The sequence below is a fragment of the Falco peregrinus genome, chromosome W (genome assembly GCF_023634155.1).
Source record: "Falco peregrinus isolate bFalPer1 chromosome W, bFalPer1.pri, whole genome shotgun sequence".
Lineage (NCBI taxonomy): Eukaryota > Metazoa > Chordata > Aves > Falconiformes > Falconidae > Falco > Falco peregrinus.
The window spans coordinates 27,496,632-27,521,181 of NC_073743.1; the positions used below are offsets into that span (position 1 = coordinate 27,496,632).

Here is a 24,550-nt window from a genome sequence, read left to right on the forward strand (position 1 = left end):
TTAGATTTACTAGAACAATTGGAAGTGGACAGGGAGACAAAGGCTGCAGTTGAAGCAGTCACATCCCTGTTTGCAGAGATGATGCCCAATAAGGTACCTTTGGTGCTGCCAGATTCTCTGCCATTGCCCGACTCAAGCAGTCGGGGCTGGCAGGAGGAGCAGAGCGGTGCCGGGTCAAGCAGGCAGAATTGGTTCCCGTTGGGGTGGCGGGGAGATCCGGTCATTGTCACGTTGCCTGACTGTGATCCCGAGCCACCTGTGATAGGCTTATTGGAGGAAACCTCAGGTCATGTTCAATAACCAGTCCAAATTGGCAGGATCTGGTCCCAATGCTGTAAATTCTGGAAAAAGATGCGGGAGCAAGCACTTGCGGAAAGGGATATTGATGCTGCAACTGCCATGGGGGGCAGGGTGTTAGCCTGTCCAGTGCTTCAAAGGGACGGTAATGCTCCCCCTGAGTGGGATCCTTTCAACTGGGGAGTGATAAAAGAATTAAGATCAACCCGTATACAGTACGGAATAGGCTCGCCCTATGCTCAATCATTGTTACATAGTCTTTTCGCAGCAGAGCTTACTGCTCATGATTGCCATTCAATTGTGCAAATTATATTGACCCCTATGCAAATGTTAATATTTGAGTCAAATTGGAGGTGCTTGGCAAATGAGCAATCATTGATGAATTTAGAATACCCCCAGGATGATCCACGTTTTGGGGCAGGGGTTCCCTAGTTGATGGGGGAAGCTCTGGTTAACTCTCCTCAGTTACAAGCTCGCTTACATCCTGTAGTCCTGCAGCAGGGGAAAGAGTTAGCTCTCCAAGCTTTATTGTGGGTCCCAGATCATGTTGCTCCACAACAGTCATGGACCACAATAAGGCAAGGTCCAAATGAGGGGTAAGTGTCACTCCTGGATAGGTTGAGAGACTCCCTGGATAAGCAAATACAGCATGGGACAGCTGAGGAAGCATTGTTACTTCAATTAGCTAAGGACAATGCAAATGAGGATTGTAGAAAGGTGATTGCAGGCATGGTGAATCGCAATCCCACTTTAATAGAATTAAAGGATGTATGTGGGACAGTAGGAACCGCTGCCTTCCAAATGGAGTGTCTGGCAAGACCTTTGCTGATGCAGTCAGGGTCATTTGCCGTTGTTACACATGTGGGCCGGAAGGTCACCTAAAGAAGGACTGTCCAAAGAGATTGAGGCTGGGAAGGGCTGATGGCTCTGGTTTGGTGTGCCGTCGATGTAACGAACCAGGGTGCTTTGCAAAATACTGTAGATCTAAATTTAACACTCAAGGGCAGTTACTTGCAGGTGGCAACAGAGAGCAGGGAAATGGGAGGAGGAACTGCGTAATGATACAAACGAATCCTCCACAACAACTCCAGGCTTATGCAGCCAACTTGCAGCCCAAACTTCAGGGAGTGCTGGACTGGATGTTACCACAGCAACTGCCATCACAATAGAAGATGATAAAGTACATAAGGTCCCACTGAATACTGTGGGACCCATTGGCAATAAATTGAGTGCACTGTTGCTTGGATGTTCTAGTGTAACATTACAAGGTTGGTTTGTCTTACCAGGAGTCACTGATGCTGATTATATGGGTCAGATTCAAGCAATGGTGTGGACCCACCCCCACCTGTGGCAATTCCTGAAGGTAGCTGGATTGCACAATTAATTCCTTTGCGGGCATAATTAACTTGCACCCATGACAAAGTCTGGGGCAGAGAAGGGTTTGGTTCAGCAGGAACACCACAAATTTTCTGGACCCAGAGCGTACAAAATGCTCGACCAACTCTAACCTGTAAAATCACCTTTGCCAAAGGGACTCCTTCCGCAATATGGGTGACTGGAAGGACTGACATGGGAGCAGATGCAACTATTATATCTGCGTGCATCTGGCCTTTCTCTTGGCCTGTCTGCTCAGCAGGTTTCATATTGGTGGGAGTGGGTGGTGTGACACAGTGTCCAAAGTCAGTATATGGTGCAAGTTTGAAACCCTGAGGGCCAAACACCAATGATGTGTCCGTATGTGCTTGATGTCCCTCTGAACTTGTGGGGATGGGATGTTTTGGGATAATGGGGAGTCCTCATTGGTACCCAGAAGGATTTTTAATAGGGGCCACTGTGATGGAGGGTGTACAAAGACCTACTCTGCCTTTGACTTGGAAGACAGATACCCCTGTTTGGGTGGAACTGAGGAAAAATGTTCTTTGACTAATTGTTGGAGGGCTACACAATTAGCATAAGGACACATAGAACCTTCCCATAGTCCTTGGAATACCCCTGTGCGTGTGATAAAAAAGAAATCAGGCAAATGGTGCCTGTTACAAGGTTTAAGGAAAGTAAATGATGTAATGGAGGGAATGGGAGCCCTGCAATTGGGCATGCCTTCCCTGATGACGATCCCGTGAAACTGGGACATTTTGGTAATTGATTTAAAAGATTTGGTTTTTTCAGTAATCATTTACATGAAGCTGATAAATGTAAATTTGCTTTTTCCATACCTAGCTGAAACAATATGGCTCCTTGTAAGCGATGCCAATGGATGGTGTTGCTGCAGGGTATGAAAAACAGTCCTCCTATATGTCAATGGTATGTAGCAAAGGCATTGTCACCTGTACGGGAACAATTTCAGCAAGTGTATTGCTGTCATTATATGGATGATATTCTTGTATCAGCTGCAAATAAGGCTGAACTTCAGCAAGCGTATCCAGTTTTGCAGCAGTCGTTGGGCACCTTTGGGCTATGTATAGCTCCAGAAAAGATTCAACAACAAGCCCTGTGGAAATACTTGGGAGTTAAAGAGGTAGATCAAATGCTTGAGCCACAGTTTATCCAGCTCTGAGTAAATATCAGAACCCTAAATGATTTGCAGAAATTATTAGGGGCCATAAATTGGGTAAGGCCATACTTGGGCCTTACAACAGACCAATTGACACCACCCTTTGATCTATTGAAGGGTGACACTGATTTGATGCCTCCCCGATCACTAACTAAAGAAGCCACCTTAGCCCTGGAGAGGGTGGCCAATGGTCTGCAGCAAAAAAGGGTACACCGTGTAGATGTATGAACTCTGGTAAGTTTATATGTTGTCATTGTGAACCAACAATCCTGTGGGATGATAGGCCAATGGAATGAGTGCTGGCAGGATCTGCTACATGTCTTGGAATGGTTATTTTTATCTGTACAGCCACAGAAGACAGTGAGCACTCGGACTGAGCTAGTATCAAAAATCATCACCAAAGGATGTACATGGTACGTTCAGCTCACGGGCCAAGATCCCGATCATCTGATAATTCCCATTGAACATTATTATGTAAGCTGGTGTTTGGCAAACAGTTTACTGTTTCAGTTAGCTCTGGAAGGATTCAAGGGACAAATATCCTATTATCTTCCCGGTCATAAATTGTTACGAACTTATTCAGACATACAAATACTTCAAAAGCTGCTGGCAGCAGATAGCCCAGTGCAAGGCCCTACGGTCTTTTACAGATGGTTCTGGGAATTCGGGAAAGGCAGTGGTCACTTGGTATGATGGGAAGCAATGGCAAGAATTGATACACTTAACACGGGGATCACCCCAATTGGTTGAACTTAGTGCTGTCATTGTTACCTTTAAAATGTTTTCTCGATGTACTGTAAACGTTTTTACAGACTCCGCTTGTGTTGCATATGTTGCACAACGCATTGACTGTGTGCTGCTTAAGGAGGTAAATTCACCACGACTATTTTTTTAATTAAAAACATTATGGGTGATGGTGAGACAACATACACATAGATATTACATCCTGCACATCTGCAGTCACACTGGATTGCCAGGATTTGTCTGTGAAGGGAATGCTCTTGCAGCTCCTGCTTGGACTCCTCCAGTGTTGGATCTGATACGACAGGCCTTCATGTCTCATCAATTTTTTTCATCAGGGGGCTCGGGCACTGGTCCATCAATTTAAAATATCTTTTGTGGATGCAAAATCCATCATTGCTGCTTGTCCAGAGTGTCAGTGATTGGGTCCCGGACTGATGTTTCCACGAGGGGTTAATCCATGTGGATATCAGTCCTTGGATCTGTGGCAAACTGATGTCACACATGTGCTGCCTTTTGGTCATTTACAGTCTGTTCACGTCTCTGTTGATACCTTCTCAAAAGTTCTGTGGGAATCTGCCCATACTGGGGAGAAGGCTCTGGGTGCCATTTCACATCTTCAACGGGCTTGGGCTGCTCTGGGGGTTCTGAAGTGTCTCAAGACAGACAACAATGGACCAGCATATTCATCTGCACACATGGCCAAGTTCCTTGCCTCTTGGGGGGGTGGAACATGTTACTGGCATCCCTCATTCCCTGACAAGCCAAGCCATTGTGGAACGTGTTCATCATACTTTAAAGCTACTTCTTGAAAAACAAAAAGGGGGAATGAGTTCTGAGACTCCGCATGCTTGTCTATGGAAAGCTGTGTATACATTGGATTATTTGACTGTGCCGGCTGGGAAAGTGTGGCCTGTGACTATCTCTCATTTCTTGTCTTTGTAGGGAGGAGATCCTCCTATCTGAGGAAAGGTTTTAATGCGAGACCTACAAATGGGAAAATGGACAGGCTCGTGGATTTAATTACCTGGGGATGAGGGTATGCTTGTATCTCCACAGATGCAGGGCCGCGGTAGCTTTCTGCTAGGTGTGTTAAGCCTGTTTTAGATCCTAGAATTGACAAGAGGACATCAGATATCTGCTGTTCCACAGACCCCTTGAGAGGGGAGTCAGAACATCTGGGTGACCCTGATGTGGAGCCTGAATCAGACACAGCTTTGTGCCTTCTTAACTCAGCCTGAACAGCCTTTCCACACATCCTGCCAAGGGCCCTGCAATGGATGATAGACATGGCCTTTTTGGTTAAAAACAAAAAGGGGGAATTGTAGAGGAATGAAGGCAGTGGGTTGATTAGCATTGATAACATGCAGCTGTGGCCTTGCCTGGAAGGCAGTGGGTTGATTGACATGGATGATGCACAGCTGTAGCTTGTTCCTGCTAAGTGGTTAAATAGCCCTGAGGATTGTGGGATAGGTGGTCAGATGGAGGAGGGGCAGTGTGGTCTGACCTTGGGAGGAAGGAGCAACAGCATGGGCAGTGGAATCTGACCGATGGTAAAAGCCTTGTTGCAGCCAGCCAGCTAGTTTGTGCTGAAGCAGTATCCTGTTGTTCTGTGCCACTCACTGAGGTGGTGGCCCAACTCTGAGTTGTGATTAAAGTAAACCTAGTAGTCCCCATGTCTGTGTAAATGTCTCCTTTAACAGTGACAAAAGGATACACTAATGGTATTTATCCAGTCTACTTCAACCTTCCCTTATTATTCTGTTTTCTGTGTGAAATGCTTAGAAGTCACAAGCTGTGAAGCATACTGGGAAGAGATGATGCAGAAAATGAGTCACAGATGCAGGCAGGTACAGAGCCATTCAGCCTATGCAAGATGCTTGCTGCCTGCTCTTTTTGGGACTGCATCTCCCAGCATCAGTTTTTCATCTTGACCTATGGCAAGAGCAGGGGATCTCTGAGCGAGGCATCCTTTTGAACAGCACTGGGATAGGTTGTTCTGCTGTGTGCATGTGGCTCTTTCATGGAGATGCTTTAAAACAAGTTCTGAACTTACACCCAACCCCAGGAAAGGGGGGTGTGTGTGTAAAAACTACACAAATTGAAAGATCAGTTTCAGGAGAAATATGGGGCGATAAAGGTAGTCTGTTCTTTACTGGGATTGGAGACAATCTGTAAAGTTTCAACCACAAATGTACTAATTATTTTATGTTGAACCCTGAAGGCTTTATAGTTCTCAGCTTGCTGACTGATATTCCCAGTACTACTCTTCCCTGACTGTACAGCAGTTTAATATCTGCCATGAATGCACAGCAGCAGGCTGGAAGGCAGGAGCTAACACCACAGCTTGTGTTGTCAGCCTCTGTCCTGAAATGGATTATTTTCTCTGTTCACTCTGGTCTCCAGCAAGATGAGGCCCAACAATAAATTAGATTCTCAGTTTTGTCCAAGTCAGGTACACCAGGGAATGACATGCTATATTTCTTTGTGGCAGGGTTTCTGCTGCTGTTTTACCCCTACCAGAGTTGTTTGCTCTAAGTGAACATCATTCCAGTTACTTGCTTGAGGTTTTTGAGAATCTTGTTTGTTAGCAAGCAGGAATTAATCCAATAGCACAAGTAATTTGGTGCTTGGAAGTGGACGCACCTAACTGGTTTCCCCAGGCAGAATCCCCATCCCTAGCTAGAGACTGTAAGCCAGAGATATGAACTCCTCTGCTGTCACCATGTAGAATCTTGGGATGTTTGTACATGGAGGAGCACAGTGATGGAGTGATGAGCAACAGATAGGGATTGGGCCCATTCCCTGAGGGCATGGCTTTACACTGCTGTCGTTCATGTCTCCACATGCTGCTCTCCAGCTCTGGGTACCAAAGGGCTCCCTTTACTGATCAACAGCAAGCCTCTTAGTTTATGTAGAACCAGCAACAGCATCCTGCAAAATTTGAGGACGGATCCCTGTTAATGTTTCTCATGGAGGGGTGGGACTGATACAGGAAGAAGCAGACAAGAAGCCTTGGTGGTCTCATCTGAGATCTCTCCTTGAAGGGTGAGCCCTATGGTTATTTGTCGGAGAATAGCTTTTCCTACCAAGACTTCCTTCACCTCTCCTTAAGCCATCTTCTTAGTTCACATCCTGCTATAGCCATTCAGTTGCTCTCATCTCCTTGTCACAGAGAAAGCCAAAAGGCTGGGCTGACTCAAGAGGCTTTTATGCCTACCCTAGCAATAGGTCTAGGCTCCCAGTGAGCAGAATTTCCTTCCCAGCAGTACCTGGGCTATGGCAGACCTGCTCCAAGAGTGATCTGTGCTGTGTCTCGGGGGGGGGGGGGGGGGGGGAGCGCAACTTCCTGCAATGTGGCTGGCAGGAGGAAAGTGTTAGTACCCTATTAATTAATGAAATAGCTCTGCTCTGTTAGTGTTGTGACAGCTACCTGTCTCTTGGAGCAAGGAAAGCTGCTGGTTAGGCTGGTAGATTATGTCATTGAGCTACAGCAGCTTACACCAAAGGCAACTTTGTGATACTTGCTTCTCCTTATGGGGCTGACTAGTATCATCCGCTGGTTTTTTGGTATTAAGATGAATACCAGCATGAGATCTAAGCTGGGAGGGGAGCAAAACAATAGCTAGGAAAGTAGGAAAATTATCTGCTACATTTGCAATTTGGGTAACTTCTTCACAAGAAGCTTTGCAAAGAAAATCTAAAACAAAAACCATAAACTCTTTCAACCCTTCATCAATATGAACTAGGCTTCCTCTTAGTCATATGGCAGGAGACCTCATCTGCATGTAGTTCACTCAGTCTTAAGGTGGGATCCAGTTTGCTTAGCTTAGACACTCTTGTCGCATACATTTAGACACCCCACTGAACAATCTTCCAAAACCAGTGCCTTATTCTCTATCTAGTCCAAGGAGAGGAGGTGCTTACATCCAAGGCAACAGATATCTCAGAGGGATGAAGGCTGCTATGAGTCTGTCTGTCTCTCCCATATGTTCATCTGCAGATGGGGATGCAGGAGATTTACTGCCAAGTTCCCAGTGTGATGGATGTGCTTATGAAGACTGCCCCAGTCCCTCATCACCGCAGCAGCCTGTTCTGCAACAGTCCAACAAATTGCCACGTTTCCCATTCTGTTTTAACACTGTCACATCATTGACTGCTAAGTAAGACAGCCTGGATGGGGATTTCGGCACAGAGAAGGGAAATTAAAAATGCAAAATAGAAAACCAGATGGCATAAGCTTCATTTAAAATAATATCTCATCTCCTGGGGATCCCATGGAGATCTGTTGCCTTCCAGTGGATACGGAGCCCCTGAGATTTACACTTGGGGATTAGTCTGTTCCTCCTCCTCTTCTTATCACAAATGTCTTCTGTTTTCAAAAGGCTTTCTCTATCCGAATATGTCTCCTAATAAGGATGTGCTGGAGACATCTCCTAAGCATTAATGGACACCCAGCCCCCCACAGTGCTGTCAGGAGCCTCCTTATCAAGTGATTTGCAATAAAGAAGGAAGCATGGCTAAGCCCTGCAGTTCCTGACAGAAAGACAAAGTGGGAGTGTTAGAAAAGTAAGAAATACATAATTAATATAGATATAATATCAATAAGGGTTTAAGATTCTGAACTACACAAACTGGGAGATGTTATTTCCCCTTGGTGTGATATTCTCCACTTTGTTGATATGGCCTCAGCAGCAAGCTAAATGTTTTACTATTCCACTTACAAACCAGGTGTAACCTTTAGGAAATCACTAGAAATATAAGCCACCTGGTTAGTTTTAGCAAACATGTGGCTGTGAAATGTATTTATTCATAGGGGGAGAGGCAACCAAGGAAAAGACTACTAAAGCAGTGGAATAAATCTGTGTTTAGTGCATGCAGTACAGCATACTCTTTCTGTCACACTTCAATCACTGTGGACTCTGGAAGTAAAAGTTGTATTTGTGCTGGGTTGGTATTTAATTGAGCTCATTTGAACCAAGCTTACAGCAAGCACATATGACAGATTTATGTATGAATCTTCACAGAGTAAAAAAATCACATTTATTGACATTCCAGCAGAGCATTTGATGTTTGAACAACTGATTCTGATTTAACACTGAAGAATGCCACTATCCATATGGAAAACCTGCAATAGGATTAAACCCCCAGTTGCTACCATTCCAATCAGTGGCTCTGCCAGATAAGCTATTAAACGTTTATGTACTACCTTAATTTTGCCTAGATTAAAAAAAACAATCCAAATCCTGATGAGCTTAATGCAGAAGAGACAAAAGATCAAGTTGGAGGAACGGGGGCCAGAGTCAGGAGATGAGAGACATTAAACTGCTTGAAAATTGTAAAGGCTGGGCAGATTTTAAGAATAACAGCAGCAGGAGCAGATGTGGATTAAAGGTATGTTATACTGGCTACAGACAATACTGTTAGTCTCATTTTGCCCCAGATAACCTAGAGCTCATCTGGGTATGGCCAAGAGTAGAGAGTTGATCCAAATGCCACTAGATATGTGTTCACCTAATTAGAGGCATGCTGTATCCGCAGGCAGAGAGGCATGTTTGAGCAGACCTCTCTGGAGACAAGGCAAGATGATGCTTGTTAGCCTTGTCAGACAACTCCTCTTAAGCAGGTAGATTTCACCCATTATTACCTTCATGAGCATATTGTGGTCAGCACTGAGTATTCACTAGGAAAGAGCACTAGCTGTAAAAGAGGTCCTGGCAATGGTACACTTCTAGCTACTGGAAAAACAATTCAGACTCTTCCAATATATCCCGTTGCCTCTTTACTGGTGGATAGTAGCATTCAGCAGTGGCTAAGTGGAATAAAATTTTCCCTATGTGGAAAAGCAGAAGTTCTGGCAGAAGGACTCATTCTGTTGTATCTGATCCTTGGAAAAAAAGCTGCTAAACTCTGCAGAAGTCTGACTAGGGCATATCTTCATATATTAGTCCATTTTAATAAGTAATTACCTTGCAATCAACTATGTAACAGGCTGCTTCTTCCTAAGTCACCTCCAGTTGGTAAATTCTAGTTTACAGCAGACCGAGGTTCTCCTGTCATATTTTCCTCATTTCTATTATTCCAGTTTTCATGCTTATTCTCTGTGGCATTTCTGAGTCTTTGTTGTACTGATGTCTCCCAAATATAGAATCATTTAGGTGGGAAAAGACTCTTAAGATCATTGGGTCCAACTGTTAACCTAACACTACCAAGTCCACCATTAAAAAATGCCCCTAAGCACCATGTCTACACATCTTTTAAATACCTCTAGGGATGGTGACTCAACCACCTCCCTGGGCAGCCTGTTCCAATGCTTGACAACCCTTTCAGTGAAGAAGTTTTTCCTAATATCCAGCCTAAACCTCCCCTGATGCCACTTGAGGCCATTTCCTCTTGTCCAATCACTTGCTCCTTGGGAAAAAAGACTGACACCCACCTCGCTACATCCTCCTTTTATGTAGTTGTAGAGCGTCAGCTTCCTTTTCTCCAAACTAAACAACCACCCCAGTTCCCACAGCTACTCCTCATAAGACTTGTTCCCCAGACCCTTCACCAGCTTCATTGCTCTTCTCTGGACGTGCTCCAGCACCTCAATGTCTTTCTTGTAGTGAGGGGCCCAAAACTGAACACAGGATTTGAGGTGCAGCCTCACCAGTGCCAAGTACAGGGGGACAATTGCTTCCCTAGTCCTGCTGGCCACACTATTTCTGATACAGGCCAGGATGCTATTGGCCGCCTTGGCCATCTGGGCACACTGCTGGCTCATATTCAGCTGGGTGTCGACCAACATCCCCATGTCCTTTTCTGCTGGGCAGCTTTCCACTCTTCCCCAAGCCTGTAGCGTTGCATGGGGTTGTTGTGACCCAAGTGCAGGACCCAGCACTGAGCCTTGTTGAACCTCATACAACTGGCCTCAGCCCATCGGTCCAGCCTGTCCAGATCCCTCTGTAGAGCCTTTCTACTCTCAAGCAGATCAATGCTCCCACCCATCTTGGTGTTGTCTGCAAATTAATAAGGGTGCCTGCACCTGGTCCCCTTGTCCAGATCATTGATATTAAAACTGGCCCTGATACTGAGCCCTGGGGAACACCACTTGTGACCGGCTGCCAAGTGGATTTAACTTCATTCACCACCACTCTTTGGGCCTGGCCATCCAGCCAGTTTTTTACCCATCCAAGACACGAGCAGCCAGTTTCTCCAGGAGAATGCTGTGGGAAACAGTGTCAAAGGCTTTACTAAAGTCCAAGTAGGCAACATCCACAGCCTTTCCTTCATCCAGTAAGTGGGTGACCTTGTCATAGAAGGAGAACAGGGTAGTCAAGGAGGACCTGACTTTCATAAACCCATGCTGACTGGGCCTGATCACCTGGTTGTCCTGCACATGCCACGTGATGGCACTCAAGATGAGCTGCTCCGGAACCTTCCCTGGAACCCAGGTCAGGCTGGCAGACCTGTAGTTCCCCGGTTCCTCCTTATGGCCCTTCTTGTAGATGGGTGTCACATTTGCTAACCTTCAGTCAACTCTGACCTCCCAGGGTAGCCAGGACTGCTGATAAATGATGGAAAGTGGCTTGTTGAGCTTTTCCGCCAGCTCCCTCAGTACCCTTGTGTGGATCCCATCTGGCCCCATAGATTTGTGCGTGTCTAAGTGGTGTAGCAAGTTGCTAACAATTTCCCCTTGGATTATAGAGGTTCGTTCTGCTCCCCTGTCACCAGCTCATTAGGCTGCATACCCTGAGAACAAATGGTCTTCCTATTAAAGACTGAGGCAAAGAAGGCATTAAGTACCTCTGCCTTTTCCTCATCCTCTGTCACTATGTTTTCCCCTGCATCCAATAAGGGATGGAGATTCTCCTTAGCCCCCCTTGTGTTGTTAATATACTTACAGAAATATTTTTTTATTGTCTTTTACAGCAGTAGCCAAATTGATTTCTTGTTGGGCTTTGACCCTTCTAATTTTTTCTCTCCATATCTTCCTGACATCTTTGTAGTCTTCCTGGGTTGCCTGCCCCTTCTTTCAAAGGTCATAAACTCTCTTTTTTTTTTTTTTTTTTCCTCCTGAGTTCCAGCCAAAGCTCTCTGTTCAGCCAGGCTGGTCTTCTTCCCCACCAGCTCATCTTTCAGCACATGGGGATGGCCTGCTCCTGTGCCTTTAAGATTTCCTTCTTGAAGAAAGCCCAGCCTTCCTGGATCCCTTTGCCTTTCAGGACTGCCTCCCAAGGGACTCTGTCAGCCAGGCTCCTAAACAGACCAAAGTCTGCCCTCTGGAAATCCAAGGTAGCAGTTCTGCTGACCAGTCTCCTTACTTCTCCAAGAATCGAAAAATCTATTATTTCATGATCACTATGCCAAGACAGCCTCCAACCATCACATCACCCACAACTCCTTCTCTGTTTGCAAACAACAGGTCCAGTGTTGTCCAAGCTCCCTCACCAACTGCGTCAGGAAGTTATCATTCACACACTCCAGGAACCTCCTAGACTGTTTCTTCTCTGCTGTTTTATTTCCAGCAGACATCTGGTAAATTGAAGTCCCCCATGAGAACAAGGGTTAGCAATCGTGAGACTTCTCCCAGCTGCTTATAGAATATTTCATCAGTCATTTCATCCTGGTTGGGTGGTCTATAAGAGACTCCCACCATGATATCTGCCTTGTTAGCCTTTCCCCCGATTCTTATCCATAAACACTCAACCTATCATCACCATTGTCAAACTATAGACAATCAAAACACACCCTAACATACAGAGGTATCCCACTGCCTCTCCTTCCTTGCCTATCCCTTCTGAAGAGTTTACAGCCATCCATTGCAGCACTCCAGTTGTGTTAGTCATCCCACCATGTTTCTGTGATTGCAACTATATCATAGTTTTCCAGCTGCACAATGGCTTCCAAATCCTCTTATGTGTTGCCCATTGTCCTGGTTTCAGCTGGGATAGGGTTAATTTTCTTCTTAGTAGCTGGTGCGGTGATGTGATTTGGATTTGGTGGGAGAACAATGTTGATAGGACACTGATGTTTTTAGTTGTTGCTGGGTAATGTTTTTACTAAGTCAAGGACTTTTCAGTTTCTCAGGTCCTGCCAGACAGAGGGCTGGAGGGGCACAAGAAATTGGGAGGGGACACAGCCAGGACAGCTGACCTGAACTAGCCAAAGAGATATTCCATACCACATGACATCATGCTGAGTATATAAACTGGGGGAAGAAGAAGGAAGGGGAGGGACATTCGGCATTATGGCATTTGTCTTCCCAAGTAACCGTTACGCATGGGAGAGCCCTGCTTTCCTGGAGATGGCTGAACACCTGCCTGCCCATGGGAAGTAGTGAATTAATTCCTTCTTTTGCTTTCCTTGTGTGCGTGGCTTTTGCTTTACCTATTAAACTGTCTTTATCTCAGCCCACAAGTTTTCTCACTTTGACTCTTCCGATTCTCTCCCCCATCTCACTGTGGGGGGAGTGAGCGAGTGGCTGCATGGTGCTTGGCTGCCAACCAGGGTTAAACTACAACACCCATGCTGCATGCACTGGTGTAGATGCACTTCAGTTGCGCTATTGATCCTGCCACCTTTTTGGGGGGAGAATCCCTAATTCCTATTATGACTCTTCTCAAGGTGCTTCCATGGTTTCTAACGCATCAACAACCCTTGCATCTTTGCTGCTGCGCAGATCTCCATCCCCTACCCCCACTGAGATGGCTAAGGTGCTGCGTGCATTAGTATAGAGACATCTCAAATGTGCTCCAGTGTACTCAGCCCATCGTGGAACAGACTGAAGGACCTTGCTAGCACACTGTCCCTCAAACATTGTCGTGGTGCCCCCACCCTTATCTGTGAGTGAGGCTGGTTTCATCTCTTTCCCCCTTCAAATCTAGTTTAAAGCTTTTTCAATGAGCCCTGCTAACTCCTGCGCAACAATCCTTTCCCCCCTTTGAGACAGGTGTACCCCATGTCACCAGCAGGCCTGGTGTTGTGTAGACTGACCCATGATCAAAAACCCCCGAATTCTGCTGGTGACACCAGTCACGGAGTCAGGTATTTATCAGCTGGCTCTTCGTGTTTCTTCCAACATCATTCCCTGCAACTGGAAGGACAGGAAAAATCTACTTGTGCTCCTCACTCCTTAACTAGTTGTCTGAAAGTCCTGAAGTCTCTTTTGATTGCCCTTGGACTTCTTATTGGAACTTCATCACTGCTGTTGTGATTAAATTTCCTTTGCCAATTCTTGCTTTTTGTGTCAAAGTCATTAATGAACATATAAATGAAATGGATGTTGGAGAACTCTGTTAGCAATCTCCTTTCTTCTGATACTTTCTCCTTCAACACTACCTGATGTGTTTTGAGTTCCTGGGCTTCTCAGGCTACTGGGTTTGCTTAAGCACTTAGTTTATAAAACTGAATTTTGTTATAGATGTACCTCAAATTACCTTTTCATTTAATTTGCATGTATTGAACTTGTTATCCCTGAATCCAAATTATTTCCTATGATCAGGTCTTTTGTAACGTCCTCATGACTTACTAAAACTAAGTCTAAAATAGTACCATTTCCTGTCATGTTAGTGAATCTCTGGAGGATATTTTTATTGCCTAGAAATGCAAGAATATCTCAGACTTACCAATAATAATATCAGTTGCTTTCCAACCTGATTCCTGATGTTAAATTATCCAAAACAACTATTGCAGTAGTAATTATCTTTCTAATAACATTACAGAACTCTCTTGGCAGTGAAAAAGGATCCTGGTGGCATATGGCATGCTAGCAGTGATAATCTTTTACTAGTAAGAGTTGTGCTGTCATTAACATATATTGCTGCTCCCTGCCTTTTCCTGAAAAGCAGTCACTGGTTTTAGAGTGCTCATGACTGCAACTGCTGGACAGATCTACTACCCCAATGCACTCACTCATATCCTGTATCAGTAGCTCAAGGTCCTCCACTTTGCTGCATAACCTTACTACATTTGCATATCCAACTTTCTTCTCCTCCCTAGTCACTCTTTCAGCAAGATATTGCCTATTCAACCACTTTCTTTTCCTTTGCCATCCATGGATCTACTCTGTGACATTCCTTTCTGCACTGCTATGACCAGATTTGTCTGATTATTCAATTTACCACATACTCAGGCAGAGCCTTGAGACTGCACAAATGCTTCCCAGCCCTTTCCTGGTGTTTAAGGTTCCTCTTATAAATGACGCCAACAGCAGTGTTTGCAGGAATACTGCAGGTCCTTGGATAAAACCTATCTATCAGAGAATATCTCTTCATAACCATACACCAATGACCAAACTTCCCCAAATCTTCTTCAAACCTTAGCTGTTTGCTGTTTGTGTTTGTCACTCATTTGGTAGGGGCCAGAGCTATTCCACTGAACATCTGTGCACTTACTTCTTTCAGAGCCTTCCACAGCATGGCATAGAATTGTAGAGTGGTTTGGGTTGGAAGGGACCTTTAAAGGTCATCTAGTCCAATCCCCCTGCAATGAGCAGGGACATCTTCAACTAGATCAGGTTGCTCAGAGCCCTGTCCAACCTGACCTTGAATGTTTCCAGGGATGGGGCATCTATAACTTCTCTGGGCAACTTGTTCCAGTGGTTCACTGTGGATAACTGGCTAGCTGAAAAAGGTCACATAGACATAGTCCAGCTGGCTGGACAAAAATGCACATCGCTCTCAGCTTATCTGAAGTAAAGCAAAATACACTGTCTTTGGCTGTCCTTGTTACACAGTAACAGGAAGATTTTGGTGGGAAAAGAATGTTGCAGGTGGGAACAGATAACTACAGAAGAGAAACAAGGGGCGGGCTTGGTATTTAGGCAACTAACCAATAATGAGCTTAACTTTTGTAATATGTATGAGCTAATTATAACAAGGCATAAAAGGTGACTGTAAGGGACAATAAACAAAGTCTGCTGATCACTCATATTGAGTGACTGTGTCTTCCCTCCGTCGCGACAAATGGCGCCCGAACAGGGACCCTAGAGAGGGCTGAACCTGCGAGCCACGGTTCAACGGAGATTCGGGTACCGGTCCTGAAAGCAGCGCAGGAGGCGGAAGGGCACAGTCCCCGCGCCCGGGAGCACCTACAGAGGGTCCCGCCGGCCACGCGTCGCCGAAGTCTCGCAAAGGCTGCAACAGCGCTGACGAAGGTATGGAGAGACAAGCGACGTATGATTCGCTCATATGCTTTTTAGAAAGCGGAGCGTTCAGGACATAGATTGTAAAAAGGAATTACCCGGGTTATTAGCGTATGGGATAGCATCTGGGACCCCCGCGGCAGCGGCGACGCGCAGCCCGGCAGGCCCCTTCCCGGCCGCGGTTTCTCTCCAAGGCGGCACCCACCCCCCTCCGATCGGCGCCATGGCGATGCAAGCGGCCAAGCGAGCTGACATCCGGCTGCCCCCAGAGGTCAATCGGATCCTTTATATTCGGAACCTGCCGTATGAAATCACAGTGGAGGAAATGTATGATATTTTTGGGAAATACTGACCTATTCGACAAATCAGAGTTGGAAACACTCCTGAAACAAGAGGAACAGCTTAAGCTTCTGAAGGGAAAATACGGAATTGATTACAACCCCCCCCCCCCCCAAAAAAAAAAAAAGTGCTTCACATGTCCCCTACAAGAAATGGGTTTCTGCCTTGAACTAGCAAACATCTCTGTGCTTAAAGAGAAGCCTTTTTGCCTTGATGGAGATAATTTATTCTGTATTCTGTATTTATGCTGAATTCTGAATGTGGAAATTGGTTGGGACTAGGAGGCTGGCTTAAAGGCATTTTGCAAACGGGATTATTATTTTTTGATCATTATTGTAATAATAGTTTTTTGATCAAAACCAGCCAAAATTATTTGTAAGCATTAGGCATATCTGAAGAGAATGCCTTTATTTGAATCAGCAGTTAAGGTGTAGTTTAGTCTGATGCTGTGGTTTTATCTGCTTCTGGTGAATTTTTGAAGTGATGAAATCAGAGATAGAAGGTATACTAAGAGTTATGAGGTAATAAGGTAATAATCTAAGTAAGGGTGCTGTCTTTTATATCTACAAGTGCAATATGCTTTTATGTAGCAGAGAGAAACTTTAACAATAATGTTGCTTGAGCGAGATGTGCATGTGACAACTTGGGAAAAGGGATATCACAACTGGAGTGCAACAGTGTTTCTACGTCTGGCAGAGTGAAATCTTTCAAGACCTGAGTTTAGACAGTCTAAAATAAATTGTTAGTATTCAGAAAACCCGTCTTAAGCCTCTTTTGCTTACATAGTGTTATGGAAGTCAACTGCTACTGTAGAGAATTAATGATTTTTTAATACATATTAACAAATACTACTATTTTAACTTAAGGCAGTTGAGTGAGAAATACTCACGTGTAGCATTTGAGGGAATGTCAGCATAAATCGCACTTACAGTAAGACTGCATTTTTAATTACTGTACTCGTTAAGATTCAATGATGCCATAAGGCTAAGGCCTTTTATCGCAGATTGGTTCTGAACTAAAAGGTGTGTGCACATGTAGATATGCACATTTGTGTTATTTTCCTTAATTGGCTACAAAATAATATAATTAGGTTGGGGACTAGATCTTGGGAATTTGTCTATTATACTTCTGTTTGTTAAGGAACGTGCATAACACACAGCACCCATGTAGGCTTGGCTTGTGGCACAGTTGTCAAATTTAGCATAGACATTCAGACAGATAAGCAACGTACTCTTCTTGTGTGTATCACCTACAAGCCATTATGGCTTAGTGTGTAAATCTGTATGTAACTATTGAAAAATCCACTTATGAATGTATATAGCTTAGAACTAATTTTTCCCCTTTGTTAATTCTTTGATATCAATGAGGTATTCTTCAGAAAATGTATGGACTGGTTGGTTGCATAAGGGCAGTTGTTATTTGGACAGAAAATTGTTAATGGTCAGGGATTTTCCACTAAAATATTTGCAAATATTCCTAGTCAAACATCAGTTTGGTTTCTTTTTGGGTTTTGAGCTTGCATTAGTCCATGTTCAGAACTTTAAAATTACCTTTGAATTTTTTAAACTTTTTATATCACTGGAACAGAAAGAGCATCTAAATTAAAGCTTCAAGCTAACTTTATTTTTCAAGTATTTCTGGAATTATACTTCTGAACTGAGATTTTATAAGTTGGCTGTGTATCTTCCTGTGTTAAAACGCTGTTATTGAAAATGGTCAACCAAGCCCATGTCGCCCAAAATAAAAAACGGGGCAATTGTGGATAACTGGCTAGCTGAAAAAGGTCACATAGACATAGTCCAGCTGGCTGGACAAAAATGCACATCGCTCTCAGCTTATCTGAAGTAAAGCAAAATACACTGTCTTTGGCTGTCCTTGTTACACAGTAACAGGAAGATTTTGGTGGGAAAAGAATGTTGCAGGTGGGAACAGATAACTACAGAAGAGAAACTAGGGGCGGGCTTGGTATTTAGGCAACTAACCAATAATGAGCGTAACTTTTGTAATATGTATGAGCTAATTATAACAAGGCATAAAAGGTGACTGTAAGAGACAATAAACGAAGTCTGCTGATCACTCATATTGAGTGACTGTGTCTTCCCTCCGTCGCAACAGTTCACCACCCTCATCATAAAAAACTTTCTTCCTTCTATCTAGTCTGAATCTACCCTCTTTTAGTTTGAAATCATTACCCCTTGTCCTGTTGCTACAGGCCCTGCTAAAAAGTCTGTCCCCATCTTTGTTATAAGCCCCCTCTAAGTATTAAAAAGCTGTAATAAGGTCTCACCAGAGACTTCTCTTCTCCAGGCTGAACAACCCCAACTATCTCAGCCTGTCCTCATGGGAGATGTGTTCCATCCCTCTGATCATTTTTGTGGCCCTCCACTGGACCTGCTCCAACAGGTCAACCTCAACTAGCTCCAGCAGCATCCTGTCAATGTCATTTGTTCTGATGTGAAGGTCAACCAGGGGACTACCTCCTGCTCCTATGGGAAATTTTCCAGACTTAGATTCCCATTTTTTTATCCATGCTCTAAGCAACATGCACACTATTCCTTTGACCTATCCCTTGTCAGGGTCTTGAGTCTTTGTGGCACAACAGTGGCTCAGGTTTTGGAGGCAGGACAGCCATGTGTGGATTGTGGATTGCTGTCCTCTTGTGTTAGCCTTGTGAGGAAGTAGAGTATTGTGCTAATATGATGATTCTGCTTCCAGAACTTCAAAACGTTGCTCAGAAATAGCACAAGTATTTCTATGTGAACCTTTACAAACCTACAAACCCTTGACCTCACAGTAACACAGCTCTATCTTTCTCTGGTAGTCCGAGTCTCTGATCCTTTCCCTTTTGTTTGCAGTAATCCTGTCTTTTCTTTATACAGTTCCTCTATATTATCTTAATTCTTTTTCTGGCCGAGCCTTGATCTTAGCTTGATAAAAATCTGTAGGTTTAAAAAACTATGCCTTCTTTTCAAGGCATAGCTTCCTTCCTCTACCACAGCCCAAGATAAAGAGTCCTTGCATGTTTGTAGGTCAGTTCCCTGAGCAGCAGAATCACACTGATAAACTGCTCTGTGAGTTGTCTGAACTGAGCTGGCATGCTCAGCCACACGCATGGAGATCTGCATATGATTCCACGAGCACCTCACCATATTTCAGTCCTTGGATTCAGCCTTTTCAATCTCCATCAGCAAAGACTCACCTAATTTCACTTGAAGTGGGGACGGCTTATAGTTCATGGCTACAGTCTCTCCCTCTCTCGTATCACAATCTCTGTCCAAAATAGATGCAGCTGTTGGATCCTGTCAAGAAAGAAAATGAAACAAAACAGAATGGTTTAACTAGAAGTTATGCGGTCTCTTTTCTGTCTGTTAGATGAGTCCATTCCCACCTGCATTCAGAGGGAACAGAGAACATGCTGGTGTTTTGAATGGCTGAAACCTAGGGGCAAAACACAGAACTTTGGAAGCACATTTAGTATGCTAAAAGTACCTCGGGAAATACCAGATTTCAACATTTAACTTATATGATGGATGATACTGGGAATATAATATGGAGGGTGGGTCACCAGTTCAAATTCAGCCTGGGCTGGCAGTAGTCTGAAACCATTTCCATGTGATGACTCTTTGGGGTGTTGTACGAAACGCATTTACAGTTTCAGCTGAGTTCCAAGTGGACCAGTCAACCTCATGATTAAAACCAAAAAGCTCGTGACCAGCTGTGTGAAAGTCCAGCTCAGAAGAAATGAGGACTGAATGAGTAGGAGAATTCAATCTCTGGTCCCTCTTGGAGAGGAATGAAGAAGACTACTTCCAAATCTGGATTTATTCTGTGGCTAACTGGAAAGATTTAATTTCAGTATCTGTCAGCACAGCACCTTTCACTGTCACTGAAATTCCCCCAAAAATCAAAGCTCCCCAAACATGGAATCTGCCCCATCACACCTACTTGCAGACCAGCTAATCCAGGTATATGGCATGTGTAAGGTGGTAAAGTGGCAGGCCACCACCTGGGTCCAGGCTTCCCAGACAAGAACCTTTTCTCTGACAGTCTGAGAAAAGGCAGGATACAGCTGTTTTTAAAAAGCATGACAAGAGCTGGATGCTTTGTAGTGCTACTGAACACAACCAAATCCTTGGAGCCCCAATCTGCTGGCTGCAGGAAGGTATAGGAGTAGACACGTTATGGTAAAGGACATGGTGCGATGGCCAGATACCACCTCCTATGCTGGTGCAGTCCAGCACTTGAACACGAGCTCCCACATGGAAGGAGCCCACAGCCAGCAGTTCACGTGTCAGGGAAAGGACCTGGCCAACTTGCATGAACAACAGGAGAGGAGAAATGTTCTGAGGTGCCTTTGAGGATCTGGACTCTGGTCCTGGACCAGAGGACTTTGCTAGAGCAATCTCAAAGCTGGACTCCAGACCAAACAAATAGAAAAGGCTTCCTAGACCACCAGAAAAAGAGAAAGATAATTTTCAAAGAGTGATTCATTCCATCCTGTCTTAGACACTCATCTTAAGAGGAGATGAAAACATCCCTGGAGACGTGTCTTCCTTTTCCCCCTACTAACTACAGAGGAGGCCTAGCAACTGGTGGAGACTGCACCCCTGCCACTGCAGGTGGGGATGACAAAGGACACACCAGCAGAATCCATAACAACGCCAGTCCACACCAAGAGATGATCCATGAATCATCTCTAAGCATGTGGAGGAAAAGAAGGTCATCAGGAACAGTCAGCATGGATTCACCAAGGGGAAATCATGCCTGACCAACCTGATAACCTTCTATGATGGAATGACTGGATGGGCATATGCAGGGAGAGCAGTGGATGTTGTCTACTGTTACAGCCCTCTCCAAACTAGCCAGCTATAACAAGGTCTTTTACCATCTCATACCAGCATACTCTTCATGCCAGTCCCCCTGCTGCTACCTTCTCATCTCTCCTCACCCAGGGTATGTATTCTCTGCTTCTTTCTCCCCTCTCTTCATTGGCTGCCCAACCAATTAACAGAACCAGCCACAGCTGCACCTTATCTACATCAGCCAACCCTCCAGCTCACAGCTGTATGTTATCAATGTTAATTAACCCAGCTTCATTCTTCTACAATTCCCCCTTCTTTTTCTTCTTAACATTTCATACCTCATGTTTTTACCAACCATCACAAACTTTTTACAAATAAACTTTTCATACAGTTCTCTATAATTCCTCTACAGTCTACCTTGACCTCAGCAAGGCTTTTGACACTGTCTCCCATAACATCCTGATAGGTAAGCTCAGGAAGTGTGCGCTAGATGAGCAGACAGTGAGGTGGATTGAGAACTGGCTGAATGGCAGAGCTTGGAGGATTGTGATCAACAGTGCAGAGTCTAGCTAGAGGCCTGTAGCTAGTGGTGTTCCCCAGGGGTCATTCCTGCATCCAGTCCTGTTCAGCTTATTCATCGCTGACCTGGATGAAGGGACAGAGTGCACCCTCAGCGAGTTTGCAGATGATACAAAACTGGGCGGAGTGTCTGATACACCAGAAGGCTGTGCTGCCATTCAGCGAGACCTGGACCGGCTAGAGAGCTGGGCAGAGAGGAACCTAATGAAGTTCAACAAAGGCAAGTGTAAGGTCCTGCACCTTGGGAGGAACAACCCCATGCACCAGCACAGGCTGGGGGTTGACCTGATGGAAGGCAGCTCTGCAGAGAAAGACCTGGGAGTTTTGGTGGACAACAAGTTGCCCATGAGCCAGCAGTGTGCCCTTGTGGCCATGAAGGCCAATGGGATCCTGGGGTGCATTAGGAGGAGTGCAGCCAGCAGGTCAAAGGACATTATCCTCCTCCTCTACTCTGCCCTGGTGAGGCCTCATCTAGAGTACTGTGTCCAGTTCTGGGCTCCCCACTTCAAGAGAGACAGGGAACTACTGGAGGGGGTCCAGTGGAGGGCTACCAAGATGATGAGGGGACTGGAGCATCTAGCTGATGAGGAAAGGCTGAGAGAGCTGGGCCTGTTTAGCCTGGGGAAGAGAAAACTGAGAGGGGATCTTATAAATGTCTACAAATATCTTAACAGCGAGTGTCAAGAGGATGGGGGCAGATGATTTTCAGTGGTAACTAGCAACAGGACAAGGGGCAACAGGTACAAACTGCAACACAGGAAGTTCCATCTGAATATGAGGAAGAACTTCTTTACCTTGAGGGTGACAGACCACTGGAACGGGCTTCCCAGAGAGGTTATAGTCTCCTTCTCTGGAGACACTCAAAACCTGCCTGGACATGATTCTGTGCAACCTGCTCTGGTGAACCTGCTTTAGCATGGGGGGTTGGACTAGATGATCTCCAGAGATCCCTTCCAAACTCAACCATTCTATGACTCTGTGATCCCATTAATCATAGCCCAATGCTCCAATCTAACTAGATCCTGTGCAAGTCCTCTTGTCCCTCAAGGGAGTCAACAGCAGCTCCCAGTTTAATATCCTCAGCAAACCTGCTAAGGGTGCATTCAACTTCTGCATCCAGAATATTGATAAAAATATTGAATGGAACTGGCCCTAGAATTGAACCCTGAGGAACACTGCTGGTCAATGGTCACCAGCCAGATGTAGCCCCATTCACTACAACCCTTTGAGCTCTGCCCTTCAGCCAGTTCTTCACCCAGTGCACCATGAACCTGCTCATTCCACAGTTGGACAACCTGTCCAGAAGGGTGCTGTGAGGGTCAATATCAGAAGCCTTACTAAAATCCAAAAAAACTATATCCACCATCTTCCCTTCATCCACTAGGTGGGTGACCTTATTGTAGAAGGTTATCATATTAATTAATCAGGACTTTCCCTTTGTGAACCCATGTTGACTGTGCCTGATGATTGCATTGTCCTTCGAATGCCTTTCAATAGTATTCAGTATAACCTTCTCCATAATTTTTCCAGGAACTGAGGTTAGACTAACAGGTCTGTAGTTCCCTGGGTCTTCTCTCACGCCCTTTTTGTAAATTGGAATAACAGTGGCTAGCTTCCAGTCAGCAGGGACCTCCCCAGACTCTCAAGACCTTTGGTAGATGATCGAGAGGGGCCCTGCCGTAACATCCTCTAGCTCTTTCAGAACTCTGTGATGAATCCCATAAGACCCCATGGACTTGTGAACATTCAGCTGATACAGCTGGTCCCTTACAATTTCAGTGTCCACAAATGGAAAGGCACTGTTCGCACAGTCTTGGTCCTTCGATTCAGGAGACCAGGCAGCCCAAGGTCTTATCAGTATTATTAAAGACTGAGGTAAAAAAAGAATTGAATGCCTCTGATTTTAATTCATCCCTATTAGTCAGGTGACCACCTGCAACAAGTATTGGTCCAATGTTTTCTTTAGACCTCCTCTTGCTATTAACATACTTTAAAAACTTTCTTGTTATCTGACACAACATTGACCAGTTTCAACTCTAGTTGAGCTTTGGCCTTTTGTGTCTTCTCCTTGCATATATGAGCCACAGCTCTGTACTCTTCATGCGAAGCATGACCTCGCTTCCAGAGATCATACAATTTCTTTTTCCTCTTGAGCTCCACAAGGAGTTCCCTGTTCATACAAGCTGGTCTTCTGCCCTGCTTGCTTGACTTAGGACTTAATGGGATTGCCTGCTCCTGTGCTTCTAAAAGGTAGTTCTTAAAAACTGACCAGTACTCATGGACCCCTAAGCCCTCAAAAGCAGATTCCCAGGGTACTCTGCTAAATAGCTCCCTGAATAGCTTAAAGTTTGCTCTCTTGAAATCCAGGGTAGCAACTCTGCTGACCTTTTTTCTCATTGCACTGAAAATTTTAAGCTCAACCATTTCGTGATGACTGTGATGGCCAAGACAGCCACCTACCATCACATCCCCCACAAGTCCTTCTCTATTCACAAATAGCAAGCTAGACTTGGCATCTTTCCTAGTTGGCTCACTGAGTACTTGTGACAAGGAGTTATCTCCTACAAACTTCAAGAATTTCCAAGACCTGCTTATCACAGCGGTATGAAAAAGGAATGGGCACACACAGTTCCTGCGGCCTTCAGCTGCCCCTTAAAAACATAGCTAGGAACTGAGATGTCTCTATCTGCCCACCCTTCCCAATCCTAAAAATCAGTCACGTTTACAGCCCTAAGCAAATGTTCTCCACTCTGCTGTCTGTGGGAAATACGATCATTAAAGCAGCTCTGCTTTTTGATAAAGCAGAGGAGGAAGATTGCCCTTACCCTCCAATCTCAAGGAATGACCCAATATACAGGGCTTTAGCCACCACTTCTCTCCAAAGTTCAGAGGCTTTGGTCTGATCATCATCAGCTGAATCATTATGAACTGACTGCTCACGAATATCATCCAGCTTACCTTTGTCTTTCTCCAGTACCAACCAATGATGTGCTTGCTGTCTTCTGCCTAACTTAAAGATGCTGGAAGTCTTGGTACCAACATGTGTGTGACAGCCTACAATGAGTGTTCACAGCCCAGCAGACTCCTGCTTTCTGAAGCTGCCCATGTGGATCA

At 44.9% G+C, this 24,550-nt stretch overlaps 1 protein-coding gene across 8 annotated transcripts in view; it reads right to left on the reverse strand.

Moving 5' to 3' along the window:
* The window catches only part of LOC129782557 (protein FAM219A-like), a 164,416-nt gene that overhangs the window by 70,411 nt on the left and 69,455 nt on the right, over nucleotides 1-24,550 (reverse strand). For all 8 annotated transcript variants that reach the window (XM_055792744.1, XM_055792743.1, XM_055792747.1 and 5 more), the window contains one exon: nucleotides 19,255-19,354. In XM_055792744.1, the coding sequence (XP_055648719.1) occupies nucleotides 19,255-19,354 (100 nt within the window). The remainder of the gene's footprint in view (nucleotides 1-19,254; nucleotides 19,355-24,550) is intronic.